General features: G+C 48.0%; 1 protein-coding gene across 12 annotated transcripts in view; it reads right to left on the reverse strand.

The window, feature by feature from the left end:
- The window catches only part of macrod2 (mono-ADP ribosylhydrolase 2), a 486,124-nt gene that overhangs the window by 134,639 nt on the left and 326,485 nt on the right, over positions 1-25,000 (reverse strand). For all 12 annotated transcript variants that reach the window (XR_014126642.1, XR_014126641.1, XR_014126639.1 and 9 more), the window contains one exon: positions 10,370-10,491. Coding sequence is in view for 7 of the 12 variants with exons in the window: in XM_081724942.1 (XP_081581068.1) it covers positions 10,370-10,491 (122 nt within the window). In the remaining 5 variants the exon portion in view is untranslated. The remainder of the gene's footprint in view (positions 1-10,369; positions 10,492-25,000) is intronic.

Below are 25,000 nucleotides of genomic sequence, written 5' to 3' on the forward strand. Positions count from 1 at the left end.
ATCGTCACAGCCTCACTACAACCTGGGATCTTTTTCATAGGAACAGCATGGCTGACAGTATCTACATGCAGCTTTCACATGCAAGAGCTAAACAGAAGAAACAAATAACCAATTTTTTTAAAAGCTATGCTAGGTCACACACACACACACACACACACCAAACTGGGAAGTTTATGAGCATTGATTTACCATTTCTGCTTTCATCTATCACGCCTTCAGCTTCAGCACAGGAGTAAACATCGTTGCTGTGGTATTAGATGTGCCGTCGCTATTAACGACGGCGCGATGCGGAAACACATGTTCGCTGCGCTGGGAGCCAGTAGCGTGCTGATGGTAAAGCCATCTTCCACTAATGCCCCTGCCGCACAGTTCCTACAGCCCTGGAGGGAATCGCGTCGCGGCACGACCCAGGCGTGCTCCGCGGCGAGCGGCCGAGTACTAACGAGCGTGAGTGTCGGCACCGCGATAAAAAGCCCTGTAACCCGATTAAAAGTAATTTGGGACATTATTGTCCAACAAGAAGCCCAGGTCTCCTATCTCGCCCCCCCGTGCTTGTCAGGAGGAACAAGGAGGAGTCTGTCTCCCGCTCCTCTCAGCCTGAACTTCTACACCTCCTGTCAACATCTCCGAAATGCCAGCCGGCCGCGCCCATCACTCGTCGCACCCGGCGCCGCTATCCCCGAAGAGATCGGCGGTGGGAGCATCTGACGAGAGCCGGCAATTAGCCGCCGTTATTAAATATGTCCAAAATGTGATGTCTGGGCTATGCACAGAATCTGTGAGGGGTTTTTATTTTCTTCTTTTGTCCTCTCTGCACATCCTATGCATGGAACACACGCTCACATGAGCGGCGTTGTCACTGGGCTCGCAGTGGGAGTAGAGGCCTTTAGCAGCTGTGTGTGTGCGTGTGTGTGTGTGTGTGTGTGTGTGTGTGGGTGCGTGTTAAAGCATGGCACACGCACCGCAGGCAGGGACAACACACACATCTGTGACTAAACAATGCTGAGACGCTGAATACCCCTGGCTAGCATTGTGCATTATTCTAAAACGATGCGCTCACATTAACAGCACATCATAAAATCGGATCTGCTTTTGGAAAGAAAGAAAAAAAAACCTAAACAAAACCATTCTGTTTCTTCAGCGACTCAGTGTGTAATGGTTTTGTTATCGTCATAGTGTCACACACAGACTGACAGGTGTGCAGAACAGATCCACATCAGTGAGTGATAATTGGGCGCATGTCTGTTTGAAATTGAACATGCCAATCGACCAGGAAGTCGTACTTTCACGCTCTTTGACTGTGACAGAGGCAACGCTCCGGGATCTGCGGCAGGCCGCCTCCGGACGGGAACCACGAGCGGCGGAGAGCTGCAGCCCACCGTGAAAAACATGAGCGGAACAAGAACGCCTAATCGCATATTTATTACATGTTCGGCGGGAAACGGGCGCAAACACTCCGGGTTTGCTGGTGTGGGGATAATGGCTACTTTTTCCTCCGTTGTCGTCGGAGTGGGTTTCCTGATGCCGTGTCATGTTCTCTCCCATGCTCCGTGGCTTCGATTAAACACATTAAGAAGAACAGATTCATAGGCCTCATTACTGGTGATTCAATAATAATTAAAATATCCATCTGCGAAGCATTAAATTGAAAATGCCCCCATGCGGAACTGGTGCTGAAAATGTAATGAACGGCGCAATTACAGGGAAGGAAGAGTCAAAGGCGGGCAGCTGAGTGGGAGATAAAGAGGGTCCTCTGTTTGCCCCACGGGGTCCAGGTCATCAGGCCCGGTGCTCCGGACGTTCACGGCATGGGGGGTCGTCGAGCAGCCGGGCACCAGGGAGCGCCACAGAGAGCAACGGTTTGGGTACATGCCTGTGTACGCACGGGGTGGGTGGGGTTGGGGGGGGGTTGTGTGATTCCATGACAGTCTCGTCCGGCTTGGCCGGAGTCGGCTCCCCTCCGGAGCTCTTCTGTCTGATAATTAATCGTAATGATGTAAACAAGATCTCATCCCGACGGTCTCACCTCCGCTGCCGGAGAGCAATCTGTCTAAGCCATCGCTGGGGAGATGCAGGCCCAGCGCCTCACACGATCTCCTTGACGACGACACCCGCCTCAGTAACCGAGGGAACATGGAACATATACGGACCAATCCGATGCTGTTACATGCAGTGCTCTCTGAGCAGTTCAAGCTCACCTTACGAATGAAGGCTGTACGGCATGTTTAGAACATGGCTTACATTCACACGTCACCTTGATGAAAGTCCAGTGAGAATGCAGTTCAGCAGAGAAAACTAGAGAAAACTAAGAGAAAATAGACCCTACCTATTATTTTAAAGGCAGTCCCCTCCACATTTATGCTCAGCTATCCAAAACATATAACTCCATTCTCTGAAATTCCTAAACTACTTCTGACTCTGCTACACATTTAATGTGGTCTAATTTCATCAACAAATAGCTGTCCTCCTCTCAAGACCCAGTCCCCATTCGCGTTTGTAGTCGGACAGACCCATATTTATGCGTTACTGGGAACCGATCTACACACATTCCCCGTATCTCCTGTATGTCATTGTGACACACAAGAGAAGGTTCTTGTTTTGTTTTGGAATACAAAACACATTCTTGGTAATGTTTAATTAATACCCACTCATTGTGGAATTCCTGTCTCCCGTGGAGCCCCTGGGACCGGCATCTGTTTAATCAACAATTTCCTCTGACAACCTCTTGGTAGCGGGGGAAGGCTGTCTCCACTATCCTTGGGTATTGCCACTAAGGAAAACACACTATTGAAATTCACCAGACGATTCGCAAGTTCAGCCGAGAACTCGGTTGACAAGTTAGCAAGTGGCTTGAGAGAGCTGAGGCAGCACATCAAAGATTAATGAACTCTGTGCAAACTTACCCAACTTTTGATTGATGACAGATTTCTCCCCTCTCAGGACCAGTTATTAAGATGGTGACCAGCCCAAAAACAGAGGATATTTGCTTAAGATGAGAGAAAGATAAAGATATTTGTTTTTAAACACCAGATGGCTTCCCGAGGCCTGCGATCGGCACAGGGTCCTCTCCTCAACATCCCTCTGGCTCGCTCATAGTTTATTCTGCTGCCTTCATCCCTAATCAGCCATGATTACACCCCTGGAGCTCCCGTGAAATGCCATTTTTTATATACCCCAATATTTCAGCTCAGTGCAACACCTTACCAAAGTCCCGACTCCTACATGGCCAAATCGAAATGTCAAGAGACGTAAACATCCATCGTGCCCTACTTTGCGGCACTGGAAATTTGTCTCCTTCAGAAGGAGAGTCTGCCCGGGTAATTACTGATTTGCTGCTTGTTAATAAGGGCCGGACAGGCTACCACCAAGGCCCTAATTGAGCTAATTGGCCTACCGTCGCCCATTTTCCACATCAGATAAATAGCAACGACAAATCTAAGTGACGCTGTGACCTTTTTAAAGCCCGTCTAATTAACCATCCAGATACATGTAGGTGTCTTTTATCCAGGGCAGTGGGAACCAACTGGCCAAAAAGGTCCAGAGGAGAAAAATTACACTTTGCAAAAATGAACGTTACATAAATCTTAGCATTACCGCTTCATATAACCTGGCAGTACCGTACATGCGCTTGTACAACTTAGCTTTACTGTCCAAACGCTATGTACAGCTTAACATTACCACACATACACTATTAACAACTTGGCATTACCACACACATGCTGCACACATCTTAGCATGATTACACATATGCTACGCAGAGCCTAGCTTTACTATTCAGACGCTATGTAACACAGCCTTAGCATACATGTTATGTACAGCTTGGCCTTCCCGTGCGCTGCATACGACGGGGGAGAAATTTCTGCATGTGAATGTAATTCATTAATGTGCATTAGTTAGTCTCTCTCGGAACTGACATTCAGAGAGACGGAAGGGGAAAGCCATGACCACACACATTTAATAACCCAGTATATTCAAGCATAATCATCATATTCTTATCAATACTTGAATTTCTTTTGACATCGAGGGGGTTGCTGACATGGAACAGATGTAACATCATTCCCAAATGCCCTGGCAGGGATTTTTGTTTTTATGTTTTTAATTTATTTACTGAAATACCAAAGTCCTGACAGATGGGGTCAGAAGCGCAAACATCGGCAGTTCGTGCTAATGCGTATGGAAATGCCACAGACTTTCCTACATCTAATAGTAAAGTCCAGTATGATATTAGATTAGATTGATGTTGGTTTATTAGCCGAAGGTTGGCCTGATTGTGTTTTGTTCCATGTCCCAGACTACCAACATACTCTACAACTCTTGCCTTAAGCTTTTTTCAGGTGATTATTTTTACAGCACAATAGTTTTTTAAAACATCAGGACTACTGTCGCTACGAGGAACGGAAGTGAAGATATTCTAAAGAAGGTACAATGTCATGCCCATACACTTCCTGTCTTACTGCATGCACTGCTGGGTCAAAGGTGATCCGGTGCTAGTCTGGGATCTGGTGATGGACAAAACATCTGCCTCTGACTAGTGAGGAGTCATAATGACATGACAGCTTTTATCCAAAGCGACTTATAATTATGACTGAACACAACTTAAGCAACTGAGGCCTTGCTCAGGGGCCCAACAGCAACAAGTCGGTGGTGGTGGGACTTGAATTGGCAACTTTCTGATTACTAGTCAAGTACCTTAACCACTGATTTGGATACTGCAAACCAACTTCATATGACAATCCGGGGAGGCAGTCTGAGAAAATGCTCGTGACTTTTATTTAAACATCTAACATTATTTGGATAAAGTGTCAAACAAGTTATGTTTGACCTCACGACAAATCCTGCTCACTTTCTGGGTTTCAGTTCTCAGTTCACTGATCCGGTTGTACCTGAGCAGTAGCCTGTAAGCCCCTCCCACACGGAACACTCACTCTGAAGGTTAAAACGGAGACACACGATTAGCAGCCTCGCTAACGTTAGCGTGGCCACTTCATCCTTGCTGTTTGAATATAGATGGTAATTGCTGACATTGGTCTCAGAACGAACAGGTATTCAGAGGTCAGGCTGCGTATGACCCCTCTACCACTTCACCCGCTACATGGAAATGCTGCGGAACTAGGAATGGGACTTTTTTTGTGGTATCATCTCATTAGCATTATAAAATCAGTTCCACAAGTCTGGCACTTCGGAGTTTGCTGGTGATGTACACTTAATCATTCCAACAGGATCTGAATGAAACTGGCTCCGGGTATCTTACATAAGGTGTCACATGACTACGAGTATATCCCTGGCTGGATGACAGCGACGAGCTTGTCTCTGGAACCTGCTCCCTACTGAGGTCTCTCTTGCAGTATGTAAACAATCCTGTTTTGTAATTATTTATGCAGTTATGGATAAGGAGTCTCCCAAATGTGTGTGTGTGTGTGTGTGTGTGTGTTTATGTGTATTTTCAATTATTGGATAAACACTGTGGTAAGACACACAGACACACTGGGGCTGGGAATACATTTGGATGTGAGCGTATCAATATTTAGCTGCAGTATTACACAAATCAACTAAATTACCCCACAAAGTGAGGAATACAAGAATCTGTCTATCTTGTTCTCTCTCTGTCTCTGTGTATGTGCATGTGTGTGCGCGTGTGCATGGAGCACCATCTTTATTCTGATCTCAACACCAGTCATCCGCTCATTTTTTCCCATTGGCTCTTGAGCTTTTCTTCCGCGAGCAAACTCTGTCTTCCCATGCAAATCCTGGAGTAAGCGAGCGCTCCGACTGTAAAACCCTTCAGCTAGCGCCTGCCCTGGGGGAGAAGGGCCCCTACACGCTGTCTGCAGAGCCGACGCTGTCCGGAACCACAGCCGGCAGCGCTGCGAGGCAGACTAACGCCTGTCTACCAAAATAACCCAGCGACACCTGAATGCACAAAGCGTGCGCTTTGCAGTGGCTGGCGGCGCCGTTAAGAAAAGGCGTTCCGGCTCTCACGGGGCCATTAGTCAAGGATCAGAGAAGTGAGAGGTACGCTGAATATTCATTCGTCGATGAGCAGAGGCGCTCAGTGAGGGTAAAAGTTCCCGCTTTCCCAGGAGTCTGCTAGCGAGTTCATAATACAATGATAACGATGTCGTCTAACGAGCCAAAGAAACCATCAGAAAGCGCGATGGCGATGTTTTGGATAAACATGGGCACTTCTCATCGTTAATGGTCAGAACAAAAGGTTTTGAAAAGGAAATAAAAGTCCCCGCAGAGAGCCGAACGGCTCCCAGATGCCGGCGTCCCCGGGAGCAAACTCTCGGGTTTTTGGAATGAAAACGGGCTGGCTCGACTAACAAAGATGACAGACATAGCCACTCTATGCTCCCTGGGTCAGCTCGTAAACACATATGAGCCTCCCCAACCCCAACCTACACCGCCTTTTAAACTCCAGTGTTTCCCCCTCTGGGCCTGGATCGCGTTGCCCTTGTGGTGACACACATGTGAGCGCAAGCAAGCAATGCCAAATGCGCTCCGGCTCCAGAGCTGCCTGTCCTAAGGGCATTCTCTCTGCTCAGCGTCCTATTAGACCCCGGGAGCCAAAGGCCTATGAAGCCGACAGTAGTCGCAATGTTTTAGTGCCGCGCTGGCTTCACGCGTGTGAAGATTAAAAAAATAAAAATTCTGGAAGCCATCCACCCTCCATAAGGTTCCACTCTCATTGTAATTATAATCAGGTCCTGCCTCATTAATACTACTGCAAAAAAGTAATTAATTTCAGCTAAGGCACAGAGAGCCAAGTATGAACTTGATGAACTGTCCCAACATGGCCAGATGTTCCTCAGCAGAGCGTTTTAAGTGCCATCCTCCATGCATCAGAGCTGAAATGTGACTGTTTAATGTCTTCTGGCTCCAGTGGTTATTGACGTTGCATCGGAGTGAGTTCTCTCCCTGTGGGCACCGGGGCTCGATCGGGACAACACATTCCCAAACCTGGAGCTCTCCATTCGCTCCCATTGCCCCGCCGCGTCCTCTCACTGACCTCGAGCACAAACGGCCCGGGGGTTCTTTCACAGCTGGATAGCCAGTGCCGGCGGAGCCCCATGGATCTCAGGGAACGCTTTGGGGGTGGGGGGTGGGGATTCCGTTCCACAGGCCTGCAGTGATGCCCCCCCAGCTATTCCCCGAGCCGACATTCCAGAGTGCGCTTCCCGACGAAGGCGACCGCTTGAGCGTTGCCGAGAGCCGGAGGGGACGCCCACTTGGCTGCATGGAAAGGCACCGGATGGGAATGAGAGGGAGGGTCTCTCCAGGTTTGCTCACACACACCCACCCCCTGTCCTCACACACACACACACACGCAGGCACACACCACAATAAAAATCCACATAAATACCCACAGAGGGGTATATAAAAATATAAGCAGATGTGCAAATGCATGTGTAGAAACGAGCAAGTTCATCTAAATTCAAGATCGCTCATAAAACCAACTCCTACAAAATGCAAAATCAATGTACGCGTGATAATGTACAGTGCGCTCTCTCCTCACCACAAATCCCATCCACCTTTGCATTAGAGACTGTTCTTAATACCGTTCAGCGGAGAAACGGACAGAGACAAAGAAGGGAAGTCTGTGGTCTCTCTCCGCCTGTCCGATGAGCGCTGAACTGCATTCCGGAGGTTAAATGCCTTGTTTCTTGACTCGGGGAGCTCATCCTTCTTCCAGACGAAGCCCGTCCTTCATGCGCCCCCCCCCAGCCAGTGGCTCCTCTCAGCACCCGCAGGCCATGCGTGGGGCTAACGTGGAACATGCTGACGTGGCTCATGCTTCCCTCCTCATCTCCGTGATGGATCCTTCTCGTGCTTGGGGGGGGGGGGATGCCATTCGGACCAAACCGGGAGAGGCTTCAGGAGTTAGATGCCGACGAAGGAACCAGAAGATCATACAGACTTCGTAAACGGTCGTTAAAGGGCAGGTCCCAGTCCATTCAGAAAAGAGAATTATCATGACCAGTGAGCTTCAGCTGGAAAAATGAAGACCCTCACACAGAAACAGGAGTTTATATTTACATTTCAGCTCCAAAACACATTTAAGCTTCCTCATGACTGAGAACCTGTTCACGGGTCTCTATCTCTCGAGATAATCAACAGGAATTCATCTGTGCGGGGTATGTGGAGTACACCTGGGGTTCTGGTGTCTGTTTTGGAGGGGGTGTGGGTGGGAGCTGTTGGCTGGGTCTGGGTCTACACCGCCTTCTCATCCACCTCCCCTGGCTTCTGCAGCTCATCTACTGTTCTGACTTAAATCCCACTGTAATGCAATGGAATCGCCAGTAGGGGAGCCGTTGCTTCTCTGCTGCTTCTAAACATGACCCTGTCCACCCCCCCCCCCACACACACACACACACACACACACACACACACACACACACACACACACATACACACACCTGTTTTCTCCGTACATAGCAGGGAACTTCCTCCCTGCTTCTCTCTCCTAAGTCTGGGCCACGGAGTCGTACCGAGCTTAGTCGTCATGCGTTTAGCCGTAATCAACCGGAACCTCCGCCTACATCCGCTGGCATGAGCGGCCCACCCGGGGCCGAGGGCAGAAGGAAACGGGGAGCGTGTGTAGAGTCCAGGGCGGCGCCGCAGAGCAGCGGTCGGTCAGGCTGGTGGGCCACTGGGGTGGGGGCGCTTGTCGCAGTCAGGAGCCAGGAGAGCTCCTCCCTGATGGGAAAACAATGTGCCGCTCTTCTCCTTACGCACGGATCACCGACTAGATAAAGGCCTGCAGGAACACAAGGGAAAGTGGAGGAATCCTGCAGTGTAGGGCGAACCACTGCCGGATCCAGGAGGAAATAATGAGAGCTGGACATGCAGCCCTTTTCCTCCAATGGCGTCTAACGACAGGCTGTAGGAATCAGTAAAGCTCTGGCAAAGTGTGTAACAAGGTGGTCTGTATGCAACAGGGTGGTTCGAATGCAACAGGGCGATCTGTGTGTAGCGTGGAGGTCTGTATGGAACACGGAGGTCTGTATGTAGCACGGAGGTCTATATGTAGCAGGAAGGTTTGTAGCAGGGCAGTCTAAGTGAAGCAGGGTGGTCTGTATGTAACAGGGCAATCTGTATGCAGCAAAGTGGTGTGTATGTAGCAGGGAGGTCTGTCATTCCTGACGCACTAATTCAGTGCACTAACAGAAGCCGAGCTCACCCATTCCCCCCGCCCCGGGTCATATTACTAGGACGACGAATTAGCCGGCAGTGCCAAGGCTGACCAATGCTAGAAGCAGCCCAGCTGATCCTTATGGGGGGATTACAGTTAGCAATTTGTTCCTGCATCGTGCACTCATCAGAGCTAATCGCCGGAGATTCTAGGTCTCGGGGAACCGAAAACGCTTCGGCTTTGGAGCGCTCTCTATGGCCGCGGTCGGCGTGGATTAGGGCAGATCCGTGAGTCTTGTGGACCAGATGGCTGAGAAGAGGCCAGCAGCTGGAAGCGTGGGGGATCCAGAGCTTCTCCTCCCTAGGCCAAAGCCTCTGGTCTCCAGCCAAGTTCATTACGGGTCCTGGCCCCCACCTTCCGGAAGCTCACCATGCAGAAAAACAACCCGAATCTATCAGCTCCAAACACGCCGGCCGCACTGCGCATTCCGTCCCTGGATTAGGAAAGACCTAACCGAGCGTGTGTGTGTGCATGTGCCTCTCTCTTTGTAAACTGCATTTTCATAGAGTCATTTAGCAGATGCTCTTGTCCAAAAGTGACTAGCGGGGCGTGTATCCAGTGGCTATCCAAGAGCACTGTGCCCAAGTTTTGGTGTAACTATAACAGTGACTGGAACGAATCGGAGACAACCAGTCTGTGCTGGAACGAAGTAGAGTCAACCTCAGGTCTGTGCCTCCATGAGCACTCAGCTCATACATGAACTACGGCGTCTGTTCAGTCTCATGGCTGTTTGTTTCTCACCATTATCAGTTTTGAAGTCGCTGGATGAAACTGAGTGGCTGTTTAGCAGTGCAGGCACAAAAGAAGAAGCTTCCTTCATTACCTGGTCACTGTCCAGAAAAGTCCTGAGACCACTGCTCTGTGTGAACGGAGTAAGACCCCAGCATTTCCCAGCCAAAGAAACTGGGAAATGCAGTAAAAAAAAAAAAAAACATATCCATACACGCATGTTTATACATATGACAAATAAAGACATTCTATCTGGCCTACATCATCATCATTCTCGTCATCGTCATCGAGGACAGAGCAAACAGAAAACAGGACTCCAACCCTCCTTTGTTTTAGATTATTAATTTGAGAGTGTGTTTTCCACTGCTGATTGGCAGGGCGGTTTCCACTACCCTGGTGGCTCTACATGCCGTGTTCGGGGATGCAGTCGGGTGTGACTATACTCACAACAGAGTGCAGTTTGTTCTCCTCCATCAGCCTGAGGGAGGTCTCATAGCAAGACCTGAGGTCTCTGCTTTGGGATGGCCCCACGGTCCCCCGGGCGATGGGGCCCACGGTGTGGATCACATCTGCAAAGGCAAAAAATAAAAGAAGAAAAAAAGCCTGAATGCACTCCCCGAGGAAGTCTCACACATCGCTGCGCAGCCTCGACGAGAGGAAACAGAAGGTTGAGCCTCACAGGGGCAGACGACACCCCCGCAAAGCCAAAACCAAAACTGTGTCAATGCGGAGATTCAAAGTCTGTAAAAATGTTAACGCACGTCAAATGCCAAAAATACAAACAAGCAATATGTTTGCTAGCAAAACCCACAAACGGAGTGAGAGCTACCCAAACAAAACCTCGCTGACGCGTGTTACACCCCAGGGGGGCATGATGGGACTGAATTAGCCCATGAGCCCATCCGTCCTTACGTTCATCACACAACGCACACCCAGAACGCTGTCCGTCTTCACAATGGGCCGCCAGGAGGAGGTTCGGACAAGTCCGACTGTCCAAAATCTCGGCCATTTATTCAGTTAATGAAATGCCAGCGTAGATAGGAAATCAATTACACCATCCTTTCAACCCATCTATTCTTACGGCATTCATATCTGTTCCTGCCCCTCGCTCTCCCTTTGCATAATAATGTGTGATTCTGTCCGTCACTGTTGCATTCGTCGGAGGCAGGCAGACCGAGGAATGTATGCTTAATTGAATCACAGGGTGATGACAGGCGGATAAGAGACCTTAGGTACTGGTTCGACAGCGAAATACTAGAGTCCTTTCAGCTGTGGCCCAGAGGGCAGGGGAGGAGGGTGGGGAGTGTCACCGAGTGATGTAAACAGTCCCATTTCCCGGTTACCTTCGCATTAGTCCTTGTAAGCATCGCCGCGGTGACATTTGGCAGCTGGAGCACACCTCCGACGAGGCCTACGATCTCTGCTTGTGTGGGAGAATAACAATTATCTTTTCACGCCGCTGCACGCGCGTGTGTGTGTGTGTGTGTGTGTGTGTGTGTGGTACGAGGGGTGTGGCGCGGAGCGGAACCAACGCTGCTCCAGCTCGCGGGGAGACGGCTCTCCGGCGCGAGCTTCCGAGCGCACACCCACTCGCCCCACGCTCCGGACGCAGGAGGGATCGGGAACAGGGAGAGTCTCTGCATTATTTAGAGGAACGTTTCGGGGAAGATTTCCCTCTCTAGTGGCTGGGAAAATGGAGAGAGCGCGAGGGAGAAGGGAGAGGATGAGAACAAAAAAGAGAGAGAAAGAGAGGGGGAGGGAGAGAGATAGAGAGAGAGAAAGAGAGGGGGAGGGGGGGCGGCAGACATAAAGAGGCCAAAAGGCAGAGAGCGCTTTTCTCATTGCATAATCGCAGACATCATGAATAAAACCGCGTGTCAATAATTTATGTCTCCTCACCACATTACATATATCAATTCACAAGTGATGAGCAGGGATTCAGAACTGCGGCGAGAACAACACTCGCAACACCATTCCACCTTTGAACGCAAGAGATGGTTAAGAAAGCCATAATGCAGGAATGACTGAAAGATCTAAACGTCTTCTGGAAAAACACAAATAACGTTTTACGCATGTTGGAGCATGTGACACCCGTCAGAGCAATGCCTCTACAGGCCTGAACGCAGAGGATCCATAAATCTCTCTTCATGGCCTATTAAAGACAATGATAATGCCATGACTCATTAATTTGCCTCCTCCACATCCAAACGGCATTTTTTTTTTTTTGCATTCAAATATTAAATCCCGTTAAATATGGATAATGGAAATCTGTCACAAGGAAAGATGAGAGGTGGGTGGGAGAACCCCTGTGTGACTGTGTGTGAGTGTGTGTGAGAGAGTGCGTGTGTGTGTGTGTGCGTGCGCGCATGCATGCGCGCCTGTGTGTGTACTTGCATCCGTGTGTGAGTTGCACGCATCTCTGTGTGTTTGTGTGTGTGTGTGTAGATTTCAGAAGTACTGTGAGAACAACACATGGTGTGTGTCCCCGCACACACGGTTCAGCTCTGCTTCAGAGACTAATCGCACCATCCAGTGGGGTTTTTTCCACTGTGAGAAATGGCTGTACACACAATGCTCCGCCCTCTAAAAAGACTACAACATTTATACAACATTTAACACCAGGCAGTGAAAACCAGGCAAGACAAAGTTCTCCAATACAATCTTTAAAACTACGGGTATAACACCAGGAGTGCTTAAAGTAGCACTTTTTCACTGCTCTGTGTGTGTGTGCGTGCGTGCATGCGTGCGCATGCATGTGAGAGTTTTCGTGGATGCTGGAGTGGACCTTAATGAGGCTGTAACTATGTGAAATATTGTCTCTCCCAAGACCAGCCGGACTGGAGCAGGTCTTCCACAATGTGGCCATAATGTGCCCGGTTGCTTTCCATGAAAAATGCATGAGACGGTGGATCCGTCGAGAGGCAACACACCAATTAGTGTGTGGCCGGGCGCCGGACCAGGCCATTGTCGGCTCCGTCAGCATGAAAGTCAGGCCCGTATCACTGGCGCGCACACTTCTTCAAGAACGCGGAGAACGGCGGAGCAATATATCGCCGCCGTTGCTGCGTTCACCGGTCAAAAAACATCTTCCGCCATTTCGCATACGTCGGCCAAAACGCCACAAAATAAACAGCAGCACCCCCCACCCAGCTGGAAATGGTGCTGGGTGTCTATTAAAAACACCGGACTGCCAATATTATTATAGACAAGTATAAGACCATGCACACAAAAGACCATTATTACAGCTACTGAAACAAACAAACACCAATGTTTCATTTTCGCCTGCTTGTTTGTCTGTGTTGATAGGCTAAGACAATGCTTTCTTATGATCACCTGGTCCCATTCTATGCATTTATAATGCACTCTTATTACAGTGAGCAGTTCCCAGGCAAGTGTGTGCATGTTTGCATAAAAGCAAGGTTTGAAAAATCCTTGACAAGTGACTCTCCATCCTGCTTTATGCAGATTGTGCTCTCTCTCTCTCTCTCTCTCTCTCTCTCTCTCTCTCTCTCTCTCTCTCTCTCTCTCTCTCTCTCTCTCTCTCTCTCTCTCTCTCTCTCTCTCTCTCTCTCTCTCTCTCTCTCTCTCTCTCTCTACCAGCATATGGATGACTAGTGCTCATTATTTACAGGACGCCGGCACATATGTGTAGTGGGGTAAATGTTCAACTGTGCGTGTTCCAGCTCGGCCGCTTGCGTGGAGAACACGCAGTCCCAATCACCAAGCGGAAACTAAACAGCCTGTAAAGACCAGAGACTCCCACAGGTAACCATACAAATGGTCACACCGGTGTGGAATATATTCGATGCCGGACCATATGTAGGTAGAGGGGTGAAGGAGGAACAATCACTAGCTTACTGAGACGTTCCTACACATTTCTGTAGCGGAGAAACACGCCTCTAGCATACTGATGGAAATTCTGTTGTCAGACATAATTCTCCACTTGGGGAGCATGAGGTTTTAGTTGTTTATTTGTTTTCATGCAAGAAATAAATAATTTTTAAAAACGCAGTGAGTTTTCCTGGTTTTTAGCGGGAATTAATGGGAAGGGCCGACACCGCGGCGAATTCCCTGCTGTTTCAGCCCCGAGTCCGACTGACCATCACGTGCAAGGCCTCTGGCTTGGCGTTTTAGAGAGCCACGGCGACGGAAAAATCAAAGCATTAGTCACACCAGTAGCCATGGCAACCACTGTTGGAAAGGTTTATGCAAATCTCCGCCCTCACCCCACGCTGCTGCCCTCAGTTCTGCCACCCCGTGGCACATCGGGGGTCACTGCCGAGTCGGAGGCTGGACTTCAACACACCGACCAAGTTTGCCCCCGGGGGCTGAGCGGGGACCGAGGAAGATGACTTTTGCAGGCCTGCCTGTTCCCGAGCGATTCCATTTGACTTATCTACTGTAGCGCGCTGCTCAGGGCGCTGAGGCGTGCATATAATTCACCAATAAAGACCTTCAACTGGATACACTGACCGGCAAGTCTGGCCAGCTCTTAATATAGAAGGGTGGAGGCAGCCATTATTCTCCGTGAGCTGTGTGATTGAATTTCTTTATAGGTGTGGTTGTGGGATGCACAGCCACGGGAGGTGCATTTTTTTGTTGTTGTTGGGGTTTTTTTGTTTTTTTTTTGTGTGTGTGGGCTAAACTCTACATGAACCATCACGGTGAGGCTTGGACCAACAGCCCTAGTGACTCGCAGCGACGCGTGGCACGCCTGAAAACTCTCATGCCTTCATCGCTGCATGTCCTTAAATGCCATTTTACATAACTCCACCTGTGCCACTGGAGGCCAACCGCACACTGACCACCAATCGATGTCCACCGCGGAACGTGACACGCAAGGACGCGCGGCAGCCACGCTCGCGCGTTCCCCCCGTTCCGCACAACATGCCCTGATGTTTGGATTGAGCCAAAATGCACAAGCAGGCATCTGTCTTAATCATGCAAATGAGCCCCGCTTTCTTCCTGACGCCTTTTGTGTACGTGGGACGGCCTCCTGGCGCTCTTTTTCATGTCTTTATTTTTCTACGATGCGCGGAATTCCATTTGCATAGATTAATAGAATATCCGCGGAAAGGACATATTGGACAGGCAGGATGCAAAGAGGAAGAGAGGACGGAAGGGGAGCGATGTCGCGGCGATCCACGTGGCGGAGCGCGCGAGGAATCAGTTCGTTGGCGGAGCTAAAAATACCGCGCGGGGCGGGAAGCTCCGCGTGACATTTGGTCACGCCTCTCCGCGACCGCCGGGGTCCCGCTTTCTCGGGAAAGAGCGGCCGCGGGCGCAGGCGCGGACCGGTCCCGGATAATCACACCGGAGGACACGTGTCCCCGCACCCCTGCATCCATCAGTGGGAATAATGCATACAATCAGTCCGGGCTAGAGCCTGTCGAGGGCACTTTTACACGAGCGGGTGTGCCCGGAGAGGGGACCCCGCGTGGGCTCGGAATACAGATGCCTCCCCCTGCTCGGGTTTTTTTTCCCCCCTCTGACTTCCTAGGCCGCAAGGAGTCGGTCGTAATCAAGCGAGGAGAGGATGGTTTATATGCTTCTGCAGTCCTGCAGGCCAAGGCAGAGGCAGAAGGGAGTCATTTCGCTCCTATAGATGCTCCTATAGTAGCCCATGGGCTACAGTCAGCAGGCATTAATAATCGAAACCAGGTTCCTCCTGAACCTTACGCAGGGGTGTCCAGCTCCTGGAGAGGACGACTGGGATAGAAGCAGAGCCTTGCAGAAAGTCCTCGGCTCTCAGGAATGCAGCTGGGACGCCTGCCAGCGATGGACAGATTTTGACATTTTGTGTCCATCAGCGAGACAACCACATCAGACTTGGGGAAGAAAGTAAGGGAATAAATATGGCCCCGTCCAACATCAGACGTTTGGGCGCCACAAATCCCTCAGGTTTCATGCCCGAATCACTCAAACATGTAGTGATGCTCAGGGTTTGTTTGTAAACAAACAAACAAAAATACGAGCATGAGAAACCCATCGCGCACTCTGGTCCGCTCCCACGCCAAACCTGTTACCACGGTGCCCCCACGCCTCACACTGATTGGAGGAGACATCAAACTTTGCCTTCGTGCAGCGGCTCGAGCAGTTGGGAGACTTACACGGCTTCTGTGGTGCAGCCTTTCGCACAGGGGCAGAGGCTACCGAGACCGGCCCTCTCTACAGTCACGCAAGCTAGTACACACACAAAAAAAATTTTGTTGGAAGAGGCTTCTCCTGCTGCAAATTGGTGGCACTGGAAACATGGAATGCCAAGGTAAGATCAGATCGGAGTGAAGAAAGGACGCGCGAGTTTAGGGTTTCGCGGTGAAGGCAGCTGCCAGGTCCTGTCCTCAGGTCTGCATCTAATGGCTTCTGCTCATTTCCATTTTCTCACAGCAGAAAACCCCTGGGATCACCGAGACCGGAACGTCGCAGAGAGACCATGCTCCTCAGGGGAGCGCAGCTGGGGATTAAACTGCAACTAGATTTTTGGGGGGTTACATCTGCAGAATAATCTATCCATACAGGCAGCAGCGAGGGATGAGGTCCGGATGGGTCCGGTTGGGAGAATCAAGACGCTGGAACCGAGTCACGGGAAAGGGCCCAATCTCAGATTTTACCCAGAATGCACCACTGCAGCTTCCCCAGTGAGGCCAGGGCGTTGTGGCATTGATACCCTGCTTGAAAAGCCTTCCGGGCACGAACATTCAGTCAGAGAAAATTTCATTTGATGACAACAAACTTTTTTTGGAATTGGATTAAGAAAAGGCTTGGCCATGCATGTAAATATACTTTCAGCGCTGATCTATTTGAATTCACAGAGGCAAGGAGACAATAACAACAGCACATCTCATAGTGATTACCGTCACAATTAAGAATCAACAAAGCACAAAATGATGCATCACCCATCAAGGAGTCTAGAGTAAACTGAATTTAAATACTGCTCACTGTGACAGGATACCTGGGAATCACACCATTGCCGACAATATTACATATATAATAGCTTTTAAGAGCATCACTTTATAAGGACTATGTCAACATTTCTGGAGCTATAAAAGGGAACATTCCTGCCCCAACAGCCCTGTCGGCTTGCTCGGGTCTCCTTTCCCTTAAACCACACACATTCCTTCCGTCTCCGCTCCTCGGAAAGGCAATGTCATTTTACCATTATTTTTTCTTTTTTCATATTTCCAAGTTCTCTACGCCACACACACACACACACACACAACAAGAATTTCCCCTTCTCATGTACGAAATGCACACAGCGTTCATCCTACACCCTTACAATTACAACTCTGCCTTCTGATTAAAGGCAGGAGTCGGTGTGGAAGTTGTGCGAGGGTAGTGGTGGAGTGTTGTGGCAATCATTTGAAGGCATAGTGCAGAAGGGGAACACAACAGGGACAATTACTTCGCATTCTTTTATGCTCCCAGGCTTCCTGTAGCATCAGTAGAAGCCTTGCACTGGTATTAAGCATATGAATGCACCTCACTTGAAAAGCAGCGTATATTAAGACGTGGAGTGGCCGACACCGGGGCAGCGCTCTGCCACACTAGGCCCTGGGCAAACTATCAGGTCCCTAGCTTCCCCTCCGCACGAGGCGGGGAGAGAGAATGGAAGCGTAGCACGGGGAAAACCAGACAGAGGAGTGCTCGGCATTCAGACAAAGGGCCTTTTGTGTGGAATAGGGACGCCAGGGCTGAAGAACCGATCCGCTTTGGAGTGTTCCTCACTCCTTGCGGGAGTTTTGGCTCGGAGGGGAAAATTTTGGGGTGAGTTTCAGAAATAAACAGCTTCACTGCAGTTGGTGGACTGCTAATCTAATTCAGAAAACTGTCTCAGTTGACAAATCAGTTTTCTATATATATATATATATATATATATATATATATATATATATATATATATATATAGAGAGAGAGAGAGAGAGAGAGAGAGAGAGCGAGCAAGAGAGAGAGAGAGATACAAGAGATGTAGAGACATTGTACAGTATGTGTGTGTGTGTGTGTGTGTGTGTGTGTGTGTGTGTGTGCATGTGTATTTTAATCATGCATTAACAATTTGTTTAACTGCTGGAAATTAATTTTATTAAATTTATCAATAACATTGTTAAATATTTAACACTTGATTAGCGTCAGCATCTAAAAATGGCCTGATAGCTAGCACCCTCATTCTGCAAACCTTGCCTGCCAGCTGCAGGCATGTGTTACAAACAGGCTTTCTCAACACTAAAATGAATTTACGTAACCGTCTTCTTTTTCAGTATTTTGAAGTGAAATTGTGCTTTATCTCTCGCCTTACAGAAACGGCCAAACATTCACATATGAGTCATCACAAAGCTGGACGACGTATAAAAAAACGGTCAAAGTTAAACAGGCCAAAGTAGTATACCAGCAGTTTGGCCAGCGTGGCTGGATCCAGGCCTCAAACATATATTACAATGCACTTCAACAGCACAAAACCGCAAGTGCACCTTATCAGTCAATCGCCAGTACACATTTCTGACCCATGACCGTCATAAATCAGACTTTACTCCCCTTTCGTTTTTCAAGCTTCTTCAACACTCTCAAGCTGTCAGCGAGAGCTCAGACCAGCAGTGATGTGGCGGGCCAGGAACGGAGAGACAGTGTTGGCTCAAATAAACATTTATCATGGTTAAGATAAATGTTTATTTATGGCAAGACCACAAGAAACTCAACGACATGCGTGAACCTCTGACTTTGGGTTTCCTTTGTAAAAACCTTGAAAGCCACAAACGGTCAGTTGCAAAGTTATTGATAGTTTCTATTTATCACACTTTCCAATGGATGACATTTATAGATTATTCACTTTTCAAATACAATATATTAGGTTCCATTGTTAGCTAATGGCAGATATCTTAAGTAGGTTTTTTTTTATATCCAGGTCAACAAATTTATTGATACCGAGGAACTGTTTTTATACATTGATTTAAAAAAAATAAAGATTCTCTAAATTTAATTCCAGTTAGCAAGTTTATTCCTTCTGTGTTCAGTTACCCATGAGAGTAATCATCATCCACCATTTAAAAACACCTCATACTCGTCACTTTTGGCTAGATAATACTGTTTCTTAAAGAAAGTCAGGTTAGTACAGAGACAATTTAGTACAGAGATACAGTTCACTACAGAGCTTCTGTACTCATATCATGTCACTCTCTCAACTCTCCCCAAGAGCATCCACTCCCACGCACAGCGCTGTCTGGACTCCAGTGCAGACTGCCTTACCGTGTCTCACCATACTCTGGTCAGCCTGGCCCAGTTCTCTGACTCTGACTCTCTGACTTCTGCGAAGGAGTTGAGAGCCTGTGGACCGCTCTGTGAACTCCCGCCCCAACACGACACTCGTTATGTCTCCTAGACATTTGTTACCCTCCTATACAAACACTGATTACATTCCTGTATTAACATTTGTTTGGGGTCCAATATAGACTTTCATTATCCTCCTATGTTGATATCCATTTCCCTCCTATAGTGACACCTGCTACCCTCCCAAAGAGACACCCGTTACCCTCCTATAGAGACACCCGTTACCCTGTTACCCAGCTGTTACCCCCTAGCATTTGTTCCCTTGTAGTAGCTAGCTTGGATTCAGGGCTGACCTGACGTTGTGAAATATAATCCACCTCATTAAAAAAAAAAAAGTAAAATAAAAACATTTTAAAATTCTGACCAATCAGTGGGCCCCTACCCCAGTGCAGGGCCTCAAGGCTCCTCCCTAAGGCCACAACCTCCCTTTAGGCAGTCAAAACTACACGCCACCTTCCATTACTGTCTTCTCTTGTTTACTGTATAACCTCAAACCACTCTCATCTCTTCACGCTTGTCCAGGCAGCTCAGTTCTTGGTAGGAGTAAAATTCACTGGGTACGACGTGGTTGTGGCGTGTCACACACTGCTGCTGGGCAACACCCTATAATTCTTTTTATGGATGATGGGGCTCAATACGACCACCTTCCCTTGGGGCCTGCAGTTCTACAGACCTCTTTGTAGCCAGGCTGGTTCTGAGAGAGAGAGAGAGAGAGAGAGAGAGAGAGAGAGAGAGAGAGAGAGAGCGAGCACAAGGGAGGCTTGCAGGGCACCTACAGCTGAGTGAGACAGCCTTTCTCTCCCACAGCGCTACTATATCCCAGAAGACCCTGTGTGTGTGCGCGTGCATCCTGAAAGCTGTTCCAGTTCCATAACAAACTGTATCAGACTCGATACGCACTGTTCACGTACAAGTTTCCCAGGTTTTCATGACCACCGCAGGGTGTGCGTGTAAAAACATGCCGGGCGTCTCATCAGCGCTGAGGTTAGACTGAGACTGGCCGGTCATCTTACATTAACAACCAATCTTCCACATTTACTGGGCAGAATATTCAGTGTGCTAACTAGAGAACATTAGCTCAATACACACTGACCATTTCCTGTGACATTTCCTGTGAAAGCACCAGCAAGCCCCAGGGACTTCGTCATCATTAGTTCTCAGCAAAATGTGACACGCACTGCATTCATATTATGCATTTATATCTCTGATATGCTTGGAACTTTTCTAGCAGAGATCATTGCACAGGTTGTTTGTGTGTGTGTGTGTGTGTGTGTCTGTCTATCTATATCTATCTATCACACAACACACACACAACACACACACACACACACACACACACACACACACGTGTATACATATAAAGAATAAGCAGAGAGAACATTCACATTTATGGTCACACACCATTGCGGCACACCCAATCCTAGTCATCTGTATGCGTTTTTCCCCAGGTCTGGCCAGACTGATCAAATACTGGTTGTCATGGTACCAACATGAGTGATTCCCATGGTGACAGAGGCACCAGCATAAAACTGCTGTTCTACTCTGGCCTTCTCAGCAAGTATTGAAATAATTTCGGGGTGGGGGGGGGGACAAGAAAAAAAAAAAAACAGCAATTACTTTCATTTGGCCACAGCTGATAGCACATTAATTTAGCTCCTTTCATAAGAAATTAGCATTTACTTAACGATTATACATGGGTTATGATTATGAAAATCATTCACGGGAGAGGATTGGGGGGGGGGGGGCCCTGAACCACAGCACAACACTGAAATGAACGCACTCCACAAACCGCCGGAGAAAAGCCGTAGCATGTGGGAGAAGCGAAATTGAATGCAGCATGATAAGAGCAAACAGAGGCCAAACTTTTTGTTTTTCTCCAACGCTCACCTGTGCATTCACTAAGACTGCGCTCGCCCCCGCACTGAGACACCGGGGGGCTTGTCTGTGCGCTAGGAACAGTTCTTCTCCCGGATCCCCAGTCTATCCGCGTCTTTTGGAGCGCTGTTCTGTTCCGAGCAGCTCTTATACAGGTCTGCTTATATACCAAACTAAATAATCAGAAAAAAAAAGAGCAAGAAATGGCAAAACTACTCTCAGATCAGGCCTTAGTAACACATATGCCCCTGTGAATTTGAATGTATCCTTGCTGTGGTTTTTGTTATTGTTTTGTTAAATGCAACACGAGGAGCACTTACCAGGCACCCAAACCACCAAGCAGGGCTTCCCCAACCTTTACCACACCCAAAGGTTCAGGCATTCCCAGTGGGTCTAAACCCAAACCAGGCCAGAGACGCTGCTTAATCAAGCTGATGGCAGAGCGCTCGCGCCAACAAGGAGGGATCGCCAACCACAGCGGTCAAAAGGTGCGGATGAGGCAAAGCTGCCGCTATTGGAGCACTATCGTAAATGAACAGGCGGTGCGCCGGGGAGATTAGTATGGTGGGAGGGCGCCGGCGTGAGCGGCTGATCTGGAAACAGTTTTCCCTCGGGAGCGAGAGGCTAATGAGAGATAAACAAACGGGCCCGGCTGCACCTTTAAGCTACTGCGGCGGTTTGAAAGGCGCAGGATGTGCCAAAGCCCGCGCAGCAAGGCCGACTCACCTGGAATACGCAGCACCGGCGCGAATAGCCGTGGGATGTTTGGATCCATGTACGCCGCACTTATGCAAACATATTCGCAGGCACATAAACACACACACACACAGGTACACAGACACACGTGTACATACACACACACACACACACACACACACACACGTACACACACGCGTGCGCACACAATTTCCTACTTTCCTAAAGCTTCACTCTCTTCCTCTCTTGGTCTGTGCTAATACACATGCAGTTAAGCAAATATATTCTAGTAATCTGAAGTAGTTTTACAGAAGTTAGTCTGCTGGTGAAGGTGGCAATGTGGTGGCGTGTGTGTGTGTGTGTGTGTGTGTGTGTGTGTGTGTGTGTGTGTGTGTCTGTGTGTGTGTGCGTGTGTGTGTGTGTGTGTGTCTGTGTGTTTGGCCAAGCAGCAGCCGTTAGAATAGAACTCAGAGTCCACAAGGACTCTCTGACACAGACTTAGTCCATGCAGCCTGCCACCTACCGCTTGGAGCATTTAACACCAATAAACATACACTTAGTGACAGCACCAGTAACCACCAACAGTAACACTTACTTTGTGACAGCCCCGGTAAACACCACCAGTAAACACTTAGTGACAGCCCCAGTAAACACCACCAGTAAACACTTAGTGACAGCCCCGGTAAACACCACCAGTAAACACTTAGTGACAGCCCCAGTAAACACTTAGTGACAGCCCCAGTAAACACCACCAGTAAACACTCACTTAGTAACAGCCCCTCTCTCACCACACACGTAATATTTCAGCCTGTAATCTTAGAGTGCGGGTTCAGCTGCCTGCTCAAGCCGCACACAAAGACGAAAGGGGAAACATAGTTAAAATTGAATTTGGCCCCAAAACATGCAGAACTGGGTGGAAAACATACATCCTTAAAAGCATGCTGTAACACGCTGAGAGAAAAGGACTAGTTTAAATGAACAGCTAGGGCCATCAGTAAAATAAAGAAAGAACCAATGAAATCAAATGTAATTTGTATTTTTTAGCCACATGGTTGTGCCCATTTTGTATTCTTACTCAACTTCCATTGTGATTAATCAACTAATCGCTAAGCAGCTTACACAGAATAAATCCACAATTATTTTAAGAATAATACAAAATAATAATTCATATTTTAACAGCAAAAACAGCAACTATAATAATAATAGTAATAATAATATAGTTATAATCATAATACTAATACTACTACTGCTAATGACGATGATAATTATTATGACATATTGAATTAACTTCTCAGATATGCCTAGTTCATTATGTTGGCCAACAAGGCTGTGTGAGGGCCAACATAATCTTGCAGCATGTGTCAAAGCTGGAGCTAACCAGCAGGCCTCAGTTTTGCCAGGCCCAAGAGCCCGGACAGCTCAGACACTGGTGTGCTGCAGGGGTCCCTGCATTCATCCCACTGTCCAACACTGTGTAGTGTCCACCTCCACACACTAGGGAAGCCGGCCAGCGAGGGAAGCACATGGATACGGAGTCTTGAGCTATATTTAGACTCCTTCTGTGTCATGGCTGTTCCACAAATCTGCAGCCATGTCTTGGTTGATGGGCTGCAGAGAAGGCCCTGTCTCTCAGCCAGCCAATCAGGAGCACAGAGAGCCCTGCCTCTCAGCCAGCCAATCAGGCACACACAGGGCCCTGTCTCTCAGCCAGCCAATCAGGCGCACACAGGGCCCTGTCTCTCAGCCAGCCAATCAGGCACACAGACAGCCCTGTCTCTCAGCCAGCCTATCAAGAGCACAGAGGACCCTGTGTCTCAGCAAGCCAATCAGGCGTACAGAGGACCCCGTCTCTCGGCCAGCCAATCAGGAGAAACGGCAAGCTGCTGTGTAGTTTTCATTTTTAAAAAGAAGCATTTCATTGGTTTATTAAGACTGGCCAGAACTGGAACTGTTCTTAATCAGTGGAGAAGTGGTGGAGAGTACAGACTAATTAGCTAGCATGGCTCAAACTCCCTTAAATGATAGATTTACTGGTCAGACACCTCAAAAACCAAGACACTGAGTTTTCCAGATCGTCCACTCAGCTCCAAGCTACACCCTTCGGGATGTAGATTTAGACTCCCAGTGCTGAAAAGCAACAGATGATTCATTCGTACCTATAAAAATCATGATTTATCTTACTGTTTACTGTCCTTATGCTGGTTTTACTGTTTACACTGTTTTATACTGTTATATCTTATGTATATGAGCTGCACATATTCTGTGGATTTTGTTGAATGTTGTGGCTTTGGGTTTTTTATGTTGTGTATTTAGTACGCCTGCCTGCAATACCAATGATCTCTTTGGGATAACAAACAGAAGTGAATAGTTAATCAGTGTAGTAATCATCGGTGCCTTACCACATTTCTTTAACCTTTAGAACCATTATCCTCTTCAGCTAATAATTAAAAATTTCATAAATATCTATTTTAAATTCTGACTACAAAAAAAAAAAAAAATACAGGTAGTATCCATTTACAGGCACGTTTGGCATCACGTGAGGTGTTCTGTACATAACACTGCTCCTTCCGGACTTTAACATTCGTGGACTGGAACGTCCGTGGACGGATTTAGCCCCATTCCGCTCCTGTACATATACCAACCTGCCTTTCATGAGGACCCCATTAAACAGCAGGAATGAATCGAATGTAAAACTACACTTGGCAAGGGGAACAGGGAACCATACACAGCATGGGGCGAGAAGGTCATTTATTTCCATACGCTTAGGCAGGAGGACGGCTCGGATCTGTTTGGTAGCCAAACGTACTGCAAATCGCAAAATGGAATCTAGACATGAGGCTCAAGACTTATGAATAAGATAAGAAAGTGTTCCTAAGGTCAAAAGGCACCACGACATGAACACAAGTAGAGTAAAAAGTCAAACAGTTACACATGAAAATACTATTTAAGTGTAGTAATTAACACTGAAACTATAACCCATACGTACAACTTATGTAGCCCCCAGAATAGATTGTGTTGTAGATGCTCATTAATAGACTGTGTTGTAGATGTTCGTTTAATAGACTGTGTTGTAGATGTTCGTTTAATAGACTGTGTTGTAGATGTTTGTTTAATAGACTGTGTTGTAGATGTTTGTTTAATAGACTGTGTTGTAGATGTTTGTTTAATAGACTGTGTTGTAGATGCTCA

Source organism: Electrophorus electricus, chromosome 12, assembly GCF_041902795.1.
Source record: "Electrophorus electricus isolate QZ-2024a chromosome 12, ASM4190279v1, whole genome shotgun sequence".
Lineage (NCBI taxonomy): Eukaryota > Metazoa > Chordata > Actinopteri > Gymnotiformes > Gymnotidae > Electrophorus > Electrophorus electricus.